General features: G+C 35.2%; 1 protein-coding gene across 1 annotated transcript in view; it reads right to left on the reverse strand.

The window, feature by feature from the left end:
• KCNH7 (potassium voltage-gated channel subfamily H member 7) overlaps positions 1-22,013 on the reverse strand; it is a gene marked incomplete at its 5' end in the record, with an annotated part of 45,944 nt that overhangs the window by 19,543 nt on the left and 4,388 nt on the right. Inside the window, 5 exons of the mRNA XM_010167979.1 lie at positions 2,717-2,816; positions 5,487-5,692; positions 9,213-9,465; positions 19,740-19,939; positions 20,676-21,075. Coding sequence (XP_010166281.1) covers positions 2,717-2,816; positions 5,487-5,692; positions 9,213-9,465; positions 19,740-19,939; positions 20,676-21,075 — 1,159 coding nt within the window. The remainder of the gene's footprint in view (positions 1-2,716; positions 2,817-5,486; positions 5,693-9,212; positions 9,466-19,739; positions 19,940-20,675; positions 21,076-22,013) is intronic.

Raw genomic sequence — 22,013 nt, forward strand, 5'->3', positions numbered from 1 at the left:
GAGCTTTGTTTGGAACTGCCAGGCAGGAATACTGCTTATTTTAAGCAGGCATGGAGAGAGTTTCTTGGCTGGCTGTCAAGCATCTATAGCAACTGGCTAAGGCTGCACCTGCAGCTGTTGAAGGAATATCATCCATTATTCTGAAAGACCTGCAATTTATTTTGGATGAGAGCAGGAATAAGCTGCTGTGTAGTGTAAGTGTTAATTTTTGCAGGGAACCTCTTGTGGTATTCTTTCTGGTGCAGTTCTTTCTGGAAACCAGAGAACAAACTGATCCCTCAAGTAGCCTTGTACCTTTTAAAATCACATTATGGCAGAGCCCAATGTACTAGCTAACATAAATTTTTGTTGACACAGGTAAGAAATGGTGGAAATATATAAAGGTAGAGTGAGAAGGTCTGGCGTGGAATTGGAAAAGTAGTGGTACTAACTGCAGATGCATAAGAGAGAGCTGTGTTGATTGTGTTTAACCCCTGATAAAACTCATGCAGGAAGGGTTACCATGGCAACAAGGTCCAAATCAGCTAGCATGAACTGAAGGCTGAGATAACACAATCCCATTTTTAGCACTTCAAAAGGGAGAAGATAATTGATGATCACACTAAAGATGGAAACAATACAATTTTAAGCTACATAATATGCTGGTAGGTCAATAACTGAAAGAATGCCACCAAGACCATTTCATGAGCATACCACCTCCTCCACCAATTACAAATCAATAAGAATTTAGTGAGATGTAAAATATCAAAATATAAAAGTGAGAATGATGGATGTCTCTATCCTGTTCAAAGTGTAGCTCTGAAATCAAAATATGATTGCTAAAAGTCATCATACAACACATATTTTTAATTTACAGGGATACTGTGACCAGAAATGCACAACAGTTGTGTGTTCAGCAACTCAGTTTTTTCTGCTCCAGTTCTGAGGCGCTCTGTAGGATCTTCCTCACATATTATCATTATAGACTAACCATGATGGATCAAAATATGATGCCACTCCCTCCTATATGTAAAGTGTTGAAATCAATAGAATATTACTTTACAAACCGGTAGTAACCTCTAGTACTGTACAACCTCATATAGGATGCAAGATGGGCCACAAAAAAGTGACAGTGAAGGTCTATGACTATGATGTGTCTGCTGCAGCTATGGCAGCATACAGAGAATATGAACAGGGACCTGAGAGGGGCAGTAAGCCAGTGGGCCAAAATGATACTCACTTTTCGGCAAAGGACTCATATGATTGCATCTTCTCCTCAATGTACTGCACTTCTGTCTAACTCATATGTTACCAGATACTATATAGTCATTACCAGGACTAAGGAGTTTGTTGCCAGTTTTGTCTCTTCTTCCCCAATGGTGCAAGTTTTTTTCCAAAGACAAATCCATGGGAAATTATATTCTTTCAAAAGTAATGCAAATAAATATATCCAAGATGATTTTTCAGTGTAATTTACTGGGCAAGAACTATAAAAGCCTAGGGGTCTTGGTACCACATTGACACCCGAGGAACCTATTTGTAATTCTGCAGCAGGCACAACATGAAAGAACACTTCCATCTTGTCTAGGTGGCAGCATATGTTTTCTGATAAGAAATGTGAAGGTTATTCAGGCAAAGCGCCTCTGTCAACAGATTCTTTGTGAAGAGCAGTTTGAATATTTCATGGGGACATTTTCCTGACAGATTTGTTGTCAGTCTTGGCTTCCTGCCCTAAAGACACTTCTTTGATCGACCGGCAATGTCACTGTTCTGAGTAGCCACACTCTGGATTCAAGTCTTCCTTCATCAAGCATTATACCTGCTATGTATGTTTAAAGTGTTCCCATCTATTATCAGCTACTCTGCAACTCTAAAATTGGTATTATGCTGCATTTAGGATTGGGGTTTCACTGTGGAGTATGAAAGACAGGAATACCAGAAACGATATCTTGTCAGACAAACTCTTGGACCATAAAAGTGTAATGTTATTCAAGAAATTGTGCTTTCCCCACATAAAAATGAAAATCTGTGAGTATTGGTTTAGCTGTCTTTATGACTGTTGCTGTCTGATCACAGCTACTATTTACAGTTCCTAGTTTATTTATAGTAGTATTTTATATTTATATATATGTAGCAGTACTGAATATTTGTGACATAGTTTAACATTTCACAGAATTTTCCTTCATTAGGATTACAAAAGCCTCTAAGGTCAATGTAAGCATAGAAAATCTTGCCAGGATTTACACATTACCATATGAATCAAAATCTGACCATGGTGAATCTACTGTGTCCTGAAAACAAAATATTTTAATTCCATGGAGAAACAGTACCTAGCATCAAGTTCAACAAAGCACTTTGCTGAGGAAATAAAATCAATGCTGCTAATAAATAATCCAATAGACTACCTTCTCCAAACAGATTAAAACATGGTGTCTCAGAAAATTGATATTGTTTAAGAGATAATACACATGTATATCTGTATATCTCAAAGGCAATACGGTCGCTTAGTGTTCAAACAGCTCTGCACTGATAGTCATGGAAAGGTGAAACTGGTATCCTCTAGATACATATAACCATATAGGGGACAATGCACAGTCTGTTTTTGCTGCTCAGCTGGATTCTCAAGAGCTGCTACAGTAACAGCCGACATGGGACCCTAATGTACCCAGCATTACCAAGTGAAATACCAATGAATAATGAAGCAGTGCTGTCTAATGTAAGAAATGAAGTTAATTACCTTTCTCTATTTCACTTTGAAAAGATAATTTCCGTCTTCGTAGTTTGCAGTTATCTCCATCCGTATCATTAGTAGTTTGTGATCTTATTACGAGGTCAGACTTTATTAATGAAATATGAAACATAATGACAGATTAGTCCCTTCTAAAGAGAGCAGGTTTTCAATAGGTGATTGACTGTTAATCACATTCAAGCTTTAAAAAAAGCAATATTACAGAAGTCAATCTGCATCAACCTCTCCATCCCCAGTTAATGGCATTTCTCAATGCTGACATTAAAAAGTTCATGCAGATTGAGCAAAACCAACAATGTCACCACCTGATGGTGAAACAAAAGTATCCTGATAATAAGTTTACATGGAAAGGCATAAAGTTCATGTGTTACCAGCTTTCTGAACTTGCACAGATGTGGTTTAAGTAATCTTAGAGAAATTAATGAAAAAAAATTTAAATAACCTCTAACAGATAATGTATAGTATTGCAAGAAGTAATGTGGTAACTGATTGTAATTGATTATAATTAAGTATATGGTAATGATTATAAAGGTTACATTTTACAACAATAAATGTAAGGCTGAAAAACACCAGACACTTTACCCCTCATTATTTTATCTTTCTAGACCCTCCCTTCCTCTCTCTCGGGTTCAGTTCATTCAGATACTTATTTCCATAGCAGAACAAAATGTTGTCTTTTTTGATCCATCTTATAGAAGAAGATTGATGTGCTTTTTTGCCATAATAAATATGAGATGCATTTAACTCTTCTTTCTACTTATTTAAAACTGAGAACTTTACAAATAAGCAAATAAAACACCAGTTATGCTTTTTGTGTACATACCCATGGCATTGGCTTCAGCCTACTTCCCTTCCCTGTGCTAGTGAGGTTTCCCGTGCCACTCAAGTAAGCAGATTTGCATGTGGGAGAAGGGCAGAGGGAAAGAAGTGGGAAGTGTTTACATCTTTCTCTATTCCCTTCATTGTAAACCTGGTGGGTAAGGTGCTTCAGTGGTGGCCCACTGGTAGAATAACTGCAGGAAGAAAAAGGCACTTTTACATAAATAGGAGGACAGGAGCAGAAGCTGAGGCAGAAGCACCTATTATTCAGAGAGCAAATCTGGATCTGAGTGATGTTTTGAAGATCAGAATGTGCTCATCACTTCTTTTGGGGGATGATTTTCTGTATTTCAACAGACAGTGGAAGGCAAGTGGAATTGCTAGAGAAAACTGTGATTTTACAAGCTCAGAGGCATGGGTGAGCCTGCCCTCCCTTTCCTGTCTCTGTGAAGACTAGCAATTTTTCTTAGTGGCTGGTACAGCAGTAAGAAATAACAACTGAAAAATTTCTAAGGAACATGAATAGTGAGGACTTTCTTTGTGTATTCTACACCACAACACAGAAGAAGGAATTTTGTTTCCATTTTCTCAAATCTAAGGAAAAAATAATGATAAAACATTGATGATAATCTAATTGCATGAAATAATTACTCAGACTAAAATTGTTAATGTGAATTTACCCTCAAGGAATTTTTCAAATATATGGACTTTCAGTTTTAACTTAAATTTATCACTAGACTATAAATTCCTTGTATTGTATTTCATATGTAATTAATAATGATGACCTTTTCAACAAATACAAAAGGATGACTTTTAAAATAAAGAATAGAATTGATCTTTTATTTTCAGAATGATCTTTTATTTTAAAAAAAGGGTCAGCATAAAAAGAAGTGACATTTCTTGTTAGAAGTTATATTTGTTTTAATTTTTTATACTAACGATCCACATGTTACTAGTAAAGACGTCCCTGTCATTTACAGCCCAAAACTTAGTGTTCTTTGTCTCCTTGTTTCTCATAAGGCCTTTGAGGCCAAATTATGTTAGTTTCTTCTCACTGAACCTTTGTTAAACCACAAAATGGCAGTATCTCAGAAATAATGAAATGTAAACTAGCCATTCTGTGGGCAGTGTATTCCATGTTTCATGGACAGTGCTGATGTACCCTGGAACTTTCTAGGGAAAGCTTTAGCCCCAGTAGCATGAGCTTGGCAATAGCCTTTCCCCTCTCCCTTTCTGGCCAAACTTCCCCTTTTTTTTCCCAATTCAGATTGACCCTGTCAGTCTGAGATAAGGAAACACTGGTAATTTTTCTGCATTCTTGAAGATGCAATCTGGGCAAAAGGAGACACTTATGAGAGTCACTGTGGGAAAAAGAGACCAAGAAATCCTCACAAATTTGAAGACTGAGTGAAATTTGAAAAGTCCCTTGTATGCTTTTTGTCTCCTAGGAGGTAGGGTGTACTCCAAGATAAGAGAATTAACAATTCATGTTTGAAAGGCAATTAAATATTTTCTGTCATTAGACACAGAAGGAATCCGGATAATCTAATTTATCTCTATTTTGTGGCTGTACAATTATATTTAGTGTCAAAAGTTCCCCTTGTGGTGACCCAGGCTATAGTCACCTGAAAAAACCATATTATCCATGACTTTAACAAAACATCCAAAATCCCACTGGCTGAAACTTTAATACTCTTTAAATATAGAACCAAATCCAGTTAGATTAACATCATCTCAATAATTTCATTGACTTCTGCTGAGTTTAACTGACTTCAGTAGGAGTAATCAGGTGAGTATATTTTTTTAAAAATAGGATTTAGCCTCAGGCTTTTAGCTTTTAATTTTGCTAACCTTGGTTTTTCAATTACTATTTTTGAGTTTTGTTACTGTGGGATAGATTCAGCCCAATATTAAGAAAAAAATGACTTATGGTATGTACCTTTGCAGTTTCATCTCTCAGATTAAAAGTCAGTTCTAGATTGGTGAGAAAGAGATCAGAAAATTCAGGGTACATGTCCAAAACTTCTAGTAGATCTTCTCGCTGGATCTTATGCAAGTCACAGTAAGTTAAAGCTCTCACATCTGCATTTGACTTTCCTGGTTTTGCATAAAGATGTACCATCTCTCCAAAAATATCATTTTTCCCTGCAGAAAGAAAATTAGATGGAGATTATTATTTTAAACATGAATAAACCATTAAATTGAATGATGTATTTTTTTATGATATGGTGCAAAATACTTGATTTTACATGAAATGATACAATCAGATTACCATTGCAGATATGTTGTTGTAAAGCAAAAGTATTTTTGTTAAATATTAAAAGTAAAATTATTAAAATCAATGACATTACATAGACATATAACTGGACTAAGTGAAAGGAAAATCTAGTTGCATCACAGTTTTTCTTCAGTTTCACCAAAACAGCATGACTAGAGCAGATTTCTTTGTAGTTTCTCATAAAAACATTATTTGCTGATTTAAATAGTATTCTTATGATGACAAAGATGTAATTTCTGTTGTTCAGTAGAGGCCAGGACTTGTCTGGTCTGGAATCTCATTTTGCTAAGAATTACATGAAGAAACAGACTATACTTGAAATATATTTTAGTAGGAAATGACTTAGTTTTCAGAGGGAATGCAAAACTTCCAAGATGCAATTGTTTTGAAGAAGCTCTTCAAATATAGCTGCTTCTATTTTGATGCTATTACAATTGTTTCCATCAATGTTGACACACTTGCAGTACCTGTTTGCTAAAATTCTCATCTCTATTTAATTGCTTGTTTTCCCTAAATCTATAACTAACCTTCATAAAAGCAGAGCAGCTGCAGCCATAGACTTGTGCAAAATATACTAAGGGTTGACGGGCTTAACTGTAAAATGGGGTTTGGGGGAGAACTGGAAAAACACTTGTGGAAAAGAATAGTGGTCATAACAAATGAGAAACAGTAGACTGGTAAAAAAATATAGGGGTGTTTTTGCCTCTCTTTTAAGCATTTGTTGCTTTTATATTACTGCAAGTTACTGTAAGCAGTTCTATTTTCTCCATTTTCTAAAAAGGAAGCTGAAAACTGGGTGAGCAAGCAGTTAAGGATGCAAAAAATAATTTAAGGGCTGACTTAAAGTGAGGATCTTGAAGAGGAGAGTGTTAAGCTTATGAACAGGAAGATTAAGAGGTAACTTGATTATATTTTGTATATCCTTACAGAGAGGAAAAATTGCTTGGTACTAAGTGCCTTTACAATATAATAAGGAATGCATAGCAAGAACCAAATGAAAGAAATTGAAGCAAGATAATTTTATACAGGAAATAAAACACACATTTTTAACAATAAAGATGATAAATTATGGAAATAAACTGTCAAGAAAAGTGATCACTTTTTCATCTCTTTATGTCTTCAGATAAAAACTCATTGCTTTTCTTTTGTCAAACAGTTCATTAGACACGGCAGATAGTTAAAGATATGAAATATAACAGGAGTCAGTGATATAACAGGGGATAGCCAATACAGTGTAATAGTCCTTCTGGCATTAATGTTTATGAATGCAGAGATCCCTATTCAAAGCATTTAATACCTTCTCTGCCATATGACTATTGACATGATTGCAGTATTTTTAGAAGTTGTCTGCAAAGCTGAAAGAGGTGGTAGATTCTATGAGGTCGACAGCCATGGTATGTTTTAAGCATTTGGCACAGAATTACTATTCTCAGTACTGATCAGCCCTTACTCAGCGGCACCAGACAGTGCTGATGAGTTGAGGAAAACCGGGGGACAAAATCAGCATTTCTCAGAACTCTGTTTTCTGTGATGAAGTTGCAATACTTGTTAAGGGTGGAAGCTTAATCCATGCTACCTCTGTTGGACTGAAGTCTTTTCAACCCCAGAGGACAAAGCATTTGGTGTTTTCTATGTCCATTTCTGTGTCTAGATTTTTCAGAATGAGGAATTAACTAAAAATGTTTGGCTAAGTATTGGTAATGTTTGTTAGGTTTCTGTGTGATTTAATTGCAGAATAATTTTAATTTGTATTATTTTCTATTCTTTTTTAGCAGATTCTTCAAGATACCACAGACTCATTGACTGGAGCCAGCTATCAGACAGGCTCCTTCCTCATGGATTGTGCAGCAGATGTGGGCCCACAGAGCAGTTCCTTTTGTCTGCAGTTGTGCACAACTGTCTCTCTTTCTGTCTGGACCACCATTCCCTGGCTCCAAACTGTGGCACCTGGTATGAGGAGCTGTAGGCTGGAAGACATATGGTGGCATTGCCCTGCAAATACCTGGATTTCTGCTGAAGTGTGAGAGCCCAGGGATCTGATGTGCATAACATGAGAAACTTGACCAGTCTGCCTCTTTGGTCCAGGAAGAAATTAATTAGTTCATAAACTTGTCAGTTTTTCTTGATTGTGAGTGCTATAGAAATTTACATGTTTTTGAAGGAAGAGCTGAAATCCTCAGTGAACCACAGTGTTCACAATCAAGGGAAGACACTCACACAGGTAAGTAAAAACCTCACAGTGTTATATTTGCGTGCTCCCTACTTTGCTTGCGCCTAGAGCTGGCCCAGCTGATGAGGTGCAACAGCATGAGGTGACAAATTATCTTGATAACACCATCTCAATCTAGGGACGGATTGCTGTAGGCAGAACTTTGTACTTCTGTTCACGTATCCACCCTGCAAAAGTGCTGGCAGAGTATTCAGTCACAAGTGGATTAATAGCAACATTATCTAGTAGCAAAAATGCTACTAGGTCACATTTTGCTTCAGCTACTTTTCTGGCTCTAAGTTCCTACAGCGGATGGTAAACAGAAAGGAGAACATATAAATGATGTTACAACTAATGTAGGTTTCTGTACAGCAAAATCCTTATTCATCTACTCAGTTATTCTTTGCATTCTTATTACCTGGTATTAAATTAAATATTTATACTGATAAAAAATCAGTAATCTTGTTGAAGTAGGGTTTTAGTTACTTTACTTTTAAAATTGCTGTAGCTAATGAAGTCTTATTGGTTCCAAACAAGAGCCATCACCAGCTGCAGGTGAGCACCCAGCTGGATTGAACATTGCTCTGAGCCATCTTTATTGGGAAAGAAAACAAGTAACTCCTCATGCTATACAGAAAAGAACAAGTTGATAAGAAATATAGGGGAAACCCAGGTGTTATTACACCTAAGTATCAATCTAGATCAGATTAATCTGTTATTCTCTTCCTTTTGTATACTCAGTGGGCAGAATCAGACATTTCTGAAAACCTCTAGAAGACATTTTGAATGCCTAAAGTAGATACATGTTTTTTTCCAGTTAGCATATGGGGGGTCTATACATCTCAGTACCCTCATACACTCTTCAAGAAAAGAGTGTCCTTGACTTTGGTTCTTGCAGCATAATCTGGAGTAATTTGATACCTGCTTGCTTCAATTTGCAGTTTACCACTTACCTAGGGATAAATCTGACTCACTCCTGCTCTTATATTTTAGATATCCAAGGGCATGGATTCTTTGGTACACATGAATTATTGCAGCATTTTAGACTTTACTCCTTAAACAAATTATTTCTCTGCTTGATTTTAAATAACAGTACGTAAACCACAAATTTCCTTCCCCATGAACAACAATGGATATTTCTTTTCAATCCCCCGACGCTTACTTGGTAATTTACTTACCAAGAATGGCTACAACAATGTCACTCTTCAGGATTTCAATGGAGCCTCTTGACACAAAATAAAGAGCAGTGAGAACATCTCCACAGTGCACTAAAGTGTCTCCAGGAGGTGCATGTGTTGTCTTAAATTTCATAGCCAAAGCTCGAAGACAGCCTTTACTGGCCCCCTGGAAAGCTTTGCAATTCTGAAGCAAATTTTGGTTGAGATGCAGACAAATGTCAGCTTGTAAGCATTCTGGGAACCCCTTCAGGACCTGGAAAGGCAAGCATAAGGATTTCATGTGAATGCTGTGAAAGTTGCATGATACAATTTTTATGTTTTCTTCCTGCACAGAAAGAAAGAAGTGACATACCACATACTTAGGTGGTCCTAATAGCTGTAAGAGTATTACAAATCAACAAGTGCATAGTGTAATCTATATTGCAAAGCTTACACAATGTGAATACTAATGCAAAAATTGTTATTAACATTTATTTCATTGCAGGAAATGGTATCAAGGTATATGAATGAATAGACTGCAGTAAAATAACAAATAAGACAGCTAAAGAGAGAGTCTTGACTGAGTTTCACCTATTTGGACTAATATGTCTATTTCCTTTTTATCAATTATAAAAGTACTACATTTAATATGAGAGATTTTTGCTGAAATAACCATGACATTTGTAAAATGAGAGCTATCTGAACAAGACCAGATATTTTTCAGAGAGAGGGCATTTTAATGGGATTTTAATGTTAAATATATCTGCCTGTAAGTGTAGGACTTAATCAGAAAAAGCAACATATGCCACTGAAACAATGATGTTACGCAGATTTACATGGGCAGATGATTAGTTCAGCAAACCACAGGGCTAGTTGCTATGGGCCTTGATTGTCTCTTACTCAGAACAATGGGAGTTTGCCTGAAGTAGAAGCATGGGATTCCTCTTGGGTACTATGGTAACATGTTAATTTTGTTTAGGAGAAAAAAAGTGAGCTATTTACAATGTGGTCATTATGTATGAGCTTTTCTAAATTGTCTAGGATCATACCTCTGCTTCTTTAAGAATCAGTAAATATTTCTGCTACTGACTTCTATGGGAGTACTGTCCACCTTGTGACTCTTCCCACTATGTTAAGGAATGTGCCTGACACATTATTATGCACCATCCTTTCTTTCTGTTAAATCCTTTTCTCTGCTGTCAATGATGTTATTGGGTCATATGCTTTCCCTGGGACAGGCTACATCTGTTGTGTATTTCTAAGGACATGAGCTGGTGCTACTAGTCTTAGAAATATGTGAACAGGATATGTCTTTTTTGTTATTAGAGCAGTCTATGAATTCATTCCTGTTTATCCTCTGCACTGTTTTGCTACAAACATATAAATATTCCTGCGCAGAAAAAAAGATACAAAATGCATTAACTTGTTGCTATGTTAATTCTTAGTTCAGCACAAGAAAGGTCTGTGCATTCACTCCTATTACATAAAATATTCACAACTGGTATCCCTTGTTAACAGAGATGATGAACATGTTTCTGATACAAGACTTCTGTCCACACAAGCCAAACTATGATTTACAGATGAAATATTAGTACCTTTAACTGAGTTGAAATGTTTCTATGATTACTAATGGAAATCAATGCTGTGAAATAACAAACAGAATGTTTAAACACACATATATACAAAAATTTTATGAGCTACAGGGCATTAGCACATGAAATTTATACATCCTCAGAAAAAGCCAGCATTCAGCAACAATAAGCAAAAGAAAACATGATAAATGAAAAGCTTCTGTGGTGCCACTCTGTTTTCAATATATATCACACCACTAGAAATAGCTTAGTATGAAATAACTCTTTTTATTTTAATGCAATTTGATGGAAATAAAAATATTGTGGGTTGTAGCAACTTATTTAGTGTATCATACTGAGAAACTGATGACTAAATATATATGGTTAATGATACAGCTGGAGAAAAATTGCAGGTGTTTATTTTAAAATTTTTCTCTAGTCATGTCAGTAAAAAAGACCTATTTTGAATTCATTCTTTTGCTATATGCCTATCTGAATATAATTTAGAAGAGCTCCATTTTTTATAGGATGCAAAATAGGAAATATATTTTCAGTTCAGAGGTACTTACAGGAAAAGGTATTTGAATTGTTAGAAAGTGAAGAGCACAGCCTTAGTATAAATTATATTAATTTTTCACATCAGCTTCAGTTTACCTCATTTATCAAGGGACTGTATTTTACCATTAAGCAAAAACCATTCAGACCATGTGTGTTGGTTTATATTTCTGAAGATACTTTGGGGATTTCTTTAAATAAACAATTATTTTGGTGATTAATTTATACTTAATATGAAACTGCTCTAAAATCATTACATATTAGTCAATAATTATTTATATGCCAATAACATCTGAAAGATACTAGCCTCTGTTCAAGTATCTATGGTTAAAAAGTCCCTGCCCCATGGAGCTTACACTCTAAAATAGTTGTTATACATCAGAGAGGAAGAACATTTACTCTTTAATAACACAATGATCAAATATCTGGAAAGAAGACAGGTACCCAAATAACATTGATTACCAATAGAATTTTTGAGATTACTCCACTAACAGAAGTTTAGAAATCCAGGAAAGAAGCTAATTTGAAGATAAATTTGTTAAAACATTGCTATATACTACATTTCTGAAAGGACCTTACCATAAAATGCACATTGTATGTAGTGAGGTATTTAGTCCAAGTCCAGTAGCTGACACTATATAGAACGTGATGTTTCCAAACTAAGTTTTACGTTTTGCGGTACAGACAACATCTTGCCAACCCAAGCCTCCATGTACATCTCCAATATTCAGATTTTCATGGTTTTGAGAAAATATTTCTTATTCATCAATTTTTAGCTTGTATTAATAAGGAAGTATCTGATTCTCACAGATACCTTTGACTGTCTGTGTAGAGCAGGAACAATTGTATTGAAAACCATGTTCTTATAATGTGGCAATCAACATCAATACGTTATGTGTACACATACTGATAACTCTAAATATTAGAAAATCATCCACATAGTCTTCAAAATAATGTGATTAGGTTAAAAATAATGAAACTCTAAATATTGCATTCCATTTCTTTTCATTTGTTGTGAGCTTTTGGAGTCTTTAAACACATTTTAGTCACACTCCAATGGGATAGCAAAAATTCAAAATACACTTTTCTAAACAACTAAAAACCAGCATATCCTTGAAATTATGTGAATGCAGGTGATGTGAAAATAAAATAATTTTCAAAACAAAAATTTGAAAATGATAAAGCTAGAATTGCTCTTTAAGTAGCATTAACCCCAATGACAAATCCAAAATTAATAGATCATTTGAATAGAGGTTTGGGTTTCAATTGCTCCCTTCTTTCCTGACATGTTTCTATTGCTACACTCAATATCTCCTCAATAGTGATTCCACAAGGCCCTGGTAAGAAAAACCTCATATTCTCATGGTTAGAATCATAGTTAGAATCAGAATTCATGTATGATTCAAGAGACATGAACCTTATAAAATCAGCCTCAACCTCAAAAAAAAAAAAAAAGAGAAGAAAAGAAAACCAGTTATGATGCTGTGACCATGTGACCATAGGCTCCGGTTGTCTCTCCTTGAAAGTTATCGAGTCCAAGTTCAGTCACCTCTTCCTGTCTGGAATAAAACTTATTCTATGTCAAATAACATTGGCTTAACTACTTGGCATGGTTAGAGAGGACGAAAGTGTCATTCGGAGAGAAATAAAACATTTTATGTGGAATAAGTGGTTGAGACTGATGAAGGAATGAGTGAGAATAGTAGGGACACGATTCATATTGCCTTGAAGAATGTGGTCTTTTATAAATGGAGAGGAGGTCCAGCTTTATTCACTTCCCTTTTTCAAAATGTCAACAAGGTATCACTCAAACATGTATCAGACACCTTTGTGACATGAGAATTGGAGACATCTGTATGGCCTAAATTCAAACAACTATCAAATGTTTGGGGTAATGATAACTTCGTTTGGATAAATGATAAGATCCATGACAATTTTTAGATTTTATCTCCTCAGTTCTGGAACAGGTATTGACATCTGTACCACAGCAAATATTTAGAAAGCATTCAAGCTGAATCAGATCAAGATATTAGCTACAATAATTGTCATTCAATATGGAAATATCATCACACTCTATACCAACAGAATCACAGAATTGTTAAGATTGGAAGAGATCTCTGGAGGTCATCTTGTCCAACCTCCCTGCTCAAGCAGGGCTACCCAGAGCTGGTACTCTAGGCCGATGTCCAGATGGCTTTTGAATACCTCCAAGGACAGAGACTCCACAACCTCTCTGGGCAACTTGTGCCAGTGCTCAGTCATCCTCGCAGTAAAAAAGTGTTTCCTGATGTTTGGGTGGAACCTCCTGTTTCAGTTTGTGCCCATTGCCTGTGGTCCTGTGACTGGGCACCACTGAAAAGAGCCTGGTTTCATCTCCTTCACAAAAAACCTTCAGATTTTTCTTCACATTGATGAGATCCCCCGTGAGCCTTCACTTCTCCAGGCTGAACAGTCCCAGCTCTCTCAGCCTTTCCTAGTATGAGAGGTGCTCCAGTCCCTGCAGTCTGGCAAAGATATTCCTTTAATTCTGCATATAATCTTCTGTCATACATTTTCTCTGCTGAAATGTAGGTGGAATCAAACATTAAATGCCAGGCAGCAGCTGAAGAGAGCACAAGGGAGCTCTTGTGTGTTTGGGGTGTGTTGAAACTAATTTTGACTAAAGCTTTCTTGTCCTAGAATCAGAGTCAGACTTATTTATGAGTGGCAAGTATCAAGCATATAAAGGGAAAGGTAAAGGTAGACTCTCGAGGTCATTTTACAGTTTAAGCTGGCATAAACTGAAAGAGAAATTCTGTTCCTTCACCACATTATCTGTCTTGATGTCTCCTTGTGAAATGGTTTGAAAAACTAATCTTTGCAAAAAGTATAGCCAGCAAGAAATTTGAACAGCTGAAGATACAAAGAGACTGGAATAAATAGACTTTGTGTCTTAGACTACACATATTTAATTTCTATTTGGATCTCATCTGCATAATAAACATCTCAGGATATGTTGGCATTGGCATCACTAAATGCTGAATAAAGTTCTTGAACAATTTGAATAATAAAATTTGAACTAATTACAGGGAGCAAAACCCATGTCTTGGAGAGTTCACTCTAGTGGGGATTTATATTCAAAATTAATATTTTTTCTGTCTTAGTTTGTTCTGCAAGAATGAGTGAAATTAATAAATAGTAATTAATATATTTCTTGAAACAACCTATGTCTTAAATTTTTATCTATCTGCCACCAAAATTTAGCACTCCTTGAATACTTTTTAGCTGCACAAATCACACTACATGGATTTTGAATTAGGATCTCTGTCCCCAGCTAGCTGTTCCCTGTGATGGAAAGAGTAGTGTGGGATTTAGTTCTGTACAAATATTTGACTTTCAGATTTTAATAACATCTTCATCTAGGCTAAACCTTTCTGTAATTCAGCCTAGTTCTACTTCTGGAAACAATTTAGACTTTACTATACCTGTGATAGTTAATTACATAAATGAACTACTTCTATAAGCAGAAGGCCAAAACATTTCCAAGGGCTTTCACCATTTAGAAAAGAATGAACAAAGTCACAGGTGGTGATAATTCTGCTCCAGCAGCTCTTGGGCTCCAAATGGAATAAGAATTATTCCTGATGATTTCTCGTTTCCATACAGGAAATTTTTGCAGAGTCAGATTTTTTTGTTTGGTGTTTTTTTGGCAGGATATGAAGGAGGTCCTTGCAACAGGAGAAAGGAAAGAGTAGCAGTGTGTGATGATGAGCTAATCCACCTTTCAATGAGATTTGAATTCTGAAACCCTTATTAAGAATTAAGATCTTTTACTTTCAGTCATTGCCATGACACAGATTTGTGTTACATTTTTATGTTGAAATTACTGGAGCTGCAGTGGATCATTCTTCATCTATAATCTTATTACTGTTTCTGAGTACCTTTGAAAAGTGATCTCATATATGTTGCATTGCTGAGTGAGAAGGACAGAATACGATTTTTGTTTCTTAGACTGTTGACTTCCTCATCAACAGAAAAGTTTAATGTCTGTAGAGGATGGAACCTGACCAGATCCATGTCTTTCAAAAATATAATGATAGTTGTAAAATTGTTAATTGCTCTTGTTTTTGAAACATTAGACCACAAAATACAATGCAGTGAGAAGGATCACCTTGCAAATAGATTGACATTCTTAAAAGTATTTTTTTTTTTTTCCTATGAGGTGGTCTGGTTACAGAAAATGAAAGAACAGATTTACAGCTAATCATATCTGAGATACTTTCTGATAGGGTTAAACGTCTTATGACTTCCATTATGACATATAAACACTTTCCACTATGATTACATATTATCTCTGTTTAACCACTTACTACCAGTTTTTGTTTCAAACACTTCTAATTCGGATTACCCTTCTGATGGTATAAGGAAATTCTCCTTGCTACTTGTGAAATTTTAATTTACTTTTCTAATTTTCTCATTCAAAGAATATTATGGTCAATAGTTCTATTGGTAGAATTGTTTTGGTCATGAGAAGTGTCCATAGTGAGAGGAAAAGCAAGGATTACAAATGTAGTTATGTTATCCAGTGACCAGTGGCCAATTTCTCACAAAAGAACCCTTACCAAAGCAATGATGAACCTGACCTTTGTTTGATATAGTAGCATTGCTGGTTCTGAACCTTCAAGACAGGTGTGTGCTCTCCTGTACTTGTATGATCATTCTGGCCAAGACAACTTATCACAGGTGTAAAATCACCCACTTGCGTGGTTGTTTGCAGGAGAAGGTTCTATAAATTTATATAGAAAAATTCTGACTTGCTCTCTCCTGTCATAGTACTGGGTAAAACCCAAAATAAGAAGGAATCGTCCCACATGCAAAATTTTAACTGAAGTGTACATTTGGCTAAACACTTTCCAAAACTTGTCACACTTATTTACTTCTATGAACTCAAGTTAAAAGTAAAATAAACCAATACAGCTATTCAGATGCACAGAAGATCCATGGAAAGAAGAAGGGGGAAGATTGTAAAAAATGCATGCATAACTTAAAAAAAGATCTCAAACACTAAATATGTCATCTTTTTAGGATAAGCATCACAGGCATGCTATTATCAGTGCTGGACTGATAACGTTGGAATGAAGGGGGGAGGGGGGGGCGGGAATAAGGCAAAGAGAGTTTAGGAAAAATGGAACAGGATCATTTAAAAATCAAAAATAATATATTTGAATCTTTGGGACTGGTGACCTCTTTCATGAAACAATATACACAGTAAATAAGTTTTTTGTAATTTAACTTTGTCAGTGTATACCACAGGGATAAGATTTAAATTATGCTTATTCTATAGACTCAAGATTTTTATCCAGATTAAAATAAATCCCAAATCCTGTTTATCCAGTCCATGCATAATTATGTGGAACTGTTTTTGTCAAAATACATTATGCAATGGAACATAATCAAAGAGATGTAGAAATGAAGCAGAGGGGAACAAATGAACAAATAAACAATGTTCTCAGCATATTTCACCAGCAGATCTTTAAAGCTAATTTTAAATTTAGCTATTTCAAATAAGCATAAAATATTATCCACTGGATTTCAATATAAACTGCAGGATTTTTTTTTAAGGAAATCAAGTTTATTTAGTCTTAGTGCAGTATTATCCCTGAGGTTAAAAGTTGGGGCTTTTTTTTCACTTTTCCTGAATTCTTAAGTATATTACTGATGATAATTTAAAGTGTCTTTTGAAACATATTATCTAGTACTTTATATATATATATATGTATACATTGTATATGCATATATATATCTAATGTAAATTATTCATGCATTTCATATTTCAAAGGAGAAAGAGGACTGAATTTTTGAATTTTATTCAGTTTTCAGTCATGAAATGAAAGACATTGGATCAAATTCTACCTTCAGATATTTGCAGAAAACTCCTAGTTAATATTGACAGGAGTAAAACACATTTGTCTGAGGACAGTATCAGCCCTTTGATGTGTAAATGCAAATATTTCATGCAAAATTAAGTTAATACTACATGCAAGTACATCTCATATGCACATGGCTTATAGCCAAGAAAACTTCATTGATGCTTGTGCTAACATGCATATATGGTTTGAACCAAGAGCATTCACACAAAGGAAAATGCAAAATGATCAGCATGGCAACTTGGTCAGTGACATTCCTACAGAGCAACTATCTAATGCAAACCAATATGCACATGACCTTTTTTGGGCAGAGAAGCATGGTTTGAGTTGTGGGGTAAAATAGTGATTAATAAATGTGGTTAGATTAGTATTTCTTAATGTCTGAGTTTTAGTAACCATTTTGCCCCACATCTGATTCTACTTGGATTATTTCCCTTTGCTATCTACCCCTTCATCATGCAAAAAGTTACAATTAAAATTAGAAAGCATTGAACAAGCTCCAAACCCGACAGATAACATGGATATTCTCCACACTTTATACTGGAATTGAATTTGATATAAATACCTCCTGCTCTTACCAGTGGGTGGTGTTATTCCATGTATTTAGGTATGAAGCAGACAGGAAAGAGATAAATCTTTCATAAGTACAACATAAATCACACAATTCTTATATTATCCTTGCACTAAGTGTAATATTTTCAAACTCACTTTTAAAGAAAACTAAGTGACTGCCATAAAACTTGAGGGATAGAATTGTGAACAGAATAAGAAATAAAATATAACAAAACGAGATACTAAATTTGATTTTTTTTTCACATTTTATTTAAAACAAAGCCTTCATACTGCCTCACAATTGTATTGCAGAATATGAGCTGTTTAATCCATTTAGTTAGTATTTCACATTAATGATAAATCCAAGACTAATTTCAGTACATCAGTTCCTGCATTATGCAAAGTTTAACCTGACAACATCCAGTTTTAGTTATTATTTCATGTGAAACAGGTGTTCTTAGTACATCCATTAGTGGTAAGGAATCAGTTAAGGTGTACATGACTTTGTAATATCTTCAGAAATAATTAAATGAGCTACTTTAGGCTTAGGCTGCACCCACCTGCAATTTAAGGGCCTGATCCTGCAAAGTGCTGAGTACTCCACATTCCCTTTGCCATCAGAGAGAATTAGGGCTATTCAGTGCCATGCAGGATAAGCTACTGATGCTGCCTTCTACTGCAGCAGTCCCTGGCAGAGGTTTATACAAGTATCCTTGTCCTGGGTTGGGCATAATATCCCTCTGGAAGGGACACTCGTGGAAGTCGGAAGTGGAGCGCATTATATTTAATTTGCTGTCTTACTTTAGATCTGCTTTACTTAATGGTAACCATAAAGTCAAGCTGTCAGTGATTCAGCTTTATAAAAGCTTTTAATCAAGACCATTGTTTCTGCTTACTCCATAAAAGTGTACCACTGACAATCATTCACAAATGTATGTATAGATACCACATGGAAGCTGTTTGAATTTATGTTAAAATTTTGGAGGATGATTTCTCATTAAATTGTTACAAAAATATATAGATTTTCTTGCTCTTGCCAACTTTATTGAGAGCTCTGCAAAGTCCCTATAACTCAGAATAGCTATGGAAAGCATCCCCTTAGAGACACAGATTCACAGATCCTGAAAATGCACAATGATCTCAGTGTCTTCAAACCTATGTCAACTTTTCAGAAAAAAATGTTGCTGTCTCCAGAAAATAAGCCAGAAATATAGATGTTTACTTTTGCTCATTAGCAGATTGTTATTCTTTTTTTTGCTGGCCGCATAATACATTTTTCTATAAGGAGTTTTTACAGTTTTATCAGGAACAGAAAATATAAGCGTTGTACCTTGCCACTTCCTATAAATAAGATTCTCTGGATTGCTAAATGGTTAGTAATACTGTGTTGGCTTTCAGTGCAGAATTATGTGGATGTGAATGCAAGCAAACTACTGCTCAGACTTTCATATGATTAGAAAATTTTACTCTGAAAAAAGCAGCTAATACACCTGCCTGCTCCTCTCTTCTACCCATCCCCAGTATAACTGATCTAGATTACACGATAGGATTCTGAAAAAGAATTTATCTCCATAGATTTTTATAGAAGAGTAACTGTATAGATACCAACACAGGTACTCTTGTTTTATACTGGAAGTGGAAAATCAGGCCAAAGAACAAACAAAATTCTAGAACAGCTATATCTGAAATAAGAAACATATGATTTTTTTCCCTTAAACTTATAACAGTCAACTGCAGTTCTCAAGCTTTCCTATGCACAGTGAGAGCTCGGATTTCGGATATAGTTTGTAATAATCTAGGCAGTTAAATATTTGGATATCAACCTTATAATGGCTTGGTTTTCAATAATTGCTATATATCCACCTTCCTAAGCTCATAAATAATGAAGACTTACAATGTCTTTCTGAATTCTCATGCGTTTATCTATTCCTCAGCAACTGTGCCTACAAAACAGAAAAGCATACCATGTTCATGTCAATGCCATTAGTGTATGTCCATGCATGCTGGAAGTATTCCTCAAGTCGCTGCCGCAGAGGGTTGGGAATTTGATGAAAGCGTATAAACTCCTTTACTCGCAGCATCTGCATGTGATACCGTGCAGTTCCCGAGTAGAGTCTTTGGATTATTGCAGATACATTTCCAAAAATACTAGCATACATTAATGCTGGATTAAATAGAAACAAAACTTACTTAAGTCATATAATTTGGTTTCACAGATGATGCAGCAATCCTTATAATGTACTTTGTATGTAAAACAGCTCAGATGAGACTGGTAACATTTTCAAAGATGTGGAATTGATTTACCTGAAGCTTTTTATTGATTTGATTGTATCAGTACCAACTCAGTTAGCATATAAGGCTTAAAAATTAAATTGTAAGCAAGTTGGTAATATCTATCTTTGGAGATCTGTAGTCTTGAATTTGGTCCCTAAGTTAAGTTCATCTAATTTTATGGATTTTGGTAGAACTAAGAATGAGGAACTAAGGTTAATCACAAGTTAAGAACAAAGGGCAGAGTTTAGAAGGTACACATATATTTGTAGGTTCAGGGTTTAAATCAACAAATATAATATAGTTATGATTATCCAAAAAATGATGAGTTGTATTTTACTAAATCCACTCAAAACTCAGCTTCCTACCTTATACAAGATTTGCTTACAGATACTGATACACAACACAGAACTTTTGAGAGTCTGGATAACAGATTTTGAGTAGTTGAGCAACTTGACTACTTCCTGAGTATGAGTCACAACATATTTTAGCATAAACCACTGTTTTCCCTGGGTTTTTGCCCTTCTAGCTGCATGCTTATAATCTTATTAGCTTAGACTGTTAATGACTGTTTAGGTCATTTGCTCAAACAATGAGAAAAAAAATATTAATAAGATAAAATTACTTACAGCCAATCAACATGACACAGATGGAAAAGATTTTCTCTGAGTTGGTGTTCGGAGACACATTTCCAAATCCTACACTTGTCAGACTGCTGAAGGTAAAATAAAGTGCTGTAACATACTTGTCCTTGATGGATGGTCCAGAGCTTGCATCACTCTTATTGTAATGCTTTCCTAGTTGTTCTCCTAAAGAATCCAACCAGCCAATCTTGTGAGCCAAGTAAGGTCTTTCTACGTTTCCAATGGCATACCAAATGCAAGCAAGCCAGTGTGCAATTAGTGCAAATATGCACATGAGGAGCATCAGAACTGCAGCACCATATTCTGAGTATCTGTCCAATTTCCGTGCTACTCTCACCAAACGCAGCAGTCTAGCTGTCTTCAGAAGACCTATCAATGTTGTTGTCTGTAAAAATAAGATACAAACAGAAATGGATCTTCTCTATTAGCAAATGTACTCTCATGAATATTCAGCATGAATAAAGTAATGCAAATTCCATTATTTTGGGAAATTTACAAAACCAGTAGATTAACCCATTTCAATGTGATATTAATTTAATTTTCTTTAAACTATCAAACTTATTATGAAAACAGTAAAGAAAACAATAAGAAATGCACATTTTCAATTAAAATATATTGAAGTTGTCATTATCTGCTGAATACTCTTCATTTTGAATATTATTGGTGATCTGGACTCTTCAACCCACCCTAATGGACTTAAATGATCCATTAGATTCATTATGTTTTGCCATAGGATCTTTTTTTCTTTCTTTTGGTAGTCCATATTCTTGATAACATAGAAAATAGCCAAATCTTTTTGTTAACTGGTATAGTTTAAACTACAACTAGTCTGTTTTACACTGAGTAAACATCTGATCTAAAGATTTTGAACAGAGAACATTTACAATGTTTTAATGACAACACAACATTTATGCATTATGAACAGATTTTACAAAGCAAGCAGCAAATGAAAGGAACAGTTCTTAAATAAAAGCATCTGAACAAATCCTTCATACATTATATATTTATTTTGTTACTTGTAAAGAGAGAATCAAATACGGTATATTTAATCTGCTAGTGTCCTTTCCAGGTTTCTGGTATTGTAAGGTCCTCAGTTTCTCAATAATTTCCTATCACTTACATTTCATGGTAAAACCATCATCAAACTTCTACCTTTTATGCAGCCTGTAAATAAATCTGGTAAATATGAGTACTATAGCATCAAGCATAATTAACTCTTCTCTCTCTTGGAAAAATCTCTAATATATGCCAGAATTCGGCCTTTCAGCCTATGCTCCATTACCTTAATAGCCTCTTCTGAGCACTATGACATTGTTGGAGGTC

The sequence above is a fragment of the Antrostomus carolinensis genome, unplaced genomic scaffold, assembly GCF_000700745.2.
Source record: "Antrostomus carolinensis isolate BGI_N321 unplaced genomic scaffold, ASM70074v2 scaffold4955, whole genome shotgun sequence".
Classification (NCBI taxonomy): domain Eukaryota; kingdom Metazoa; phylum Chordata; class Aves; order Caprimulgiformes; family Caprimulgidae; genus Antrostomus; species Antrostomus carolinensis.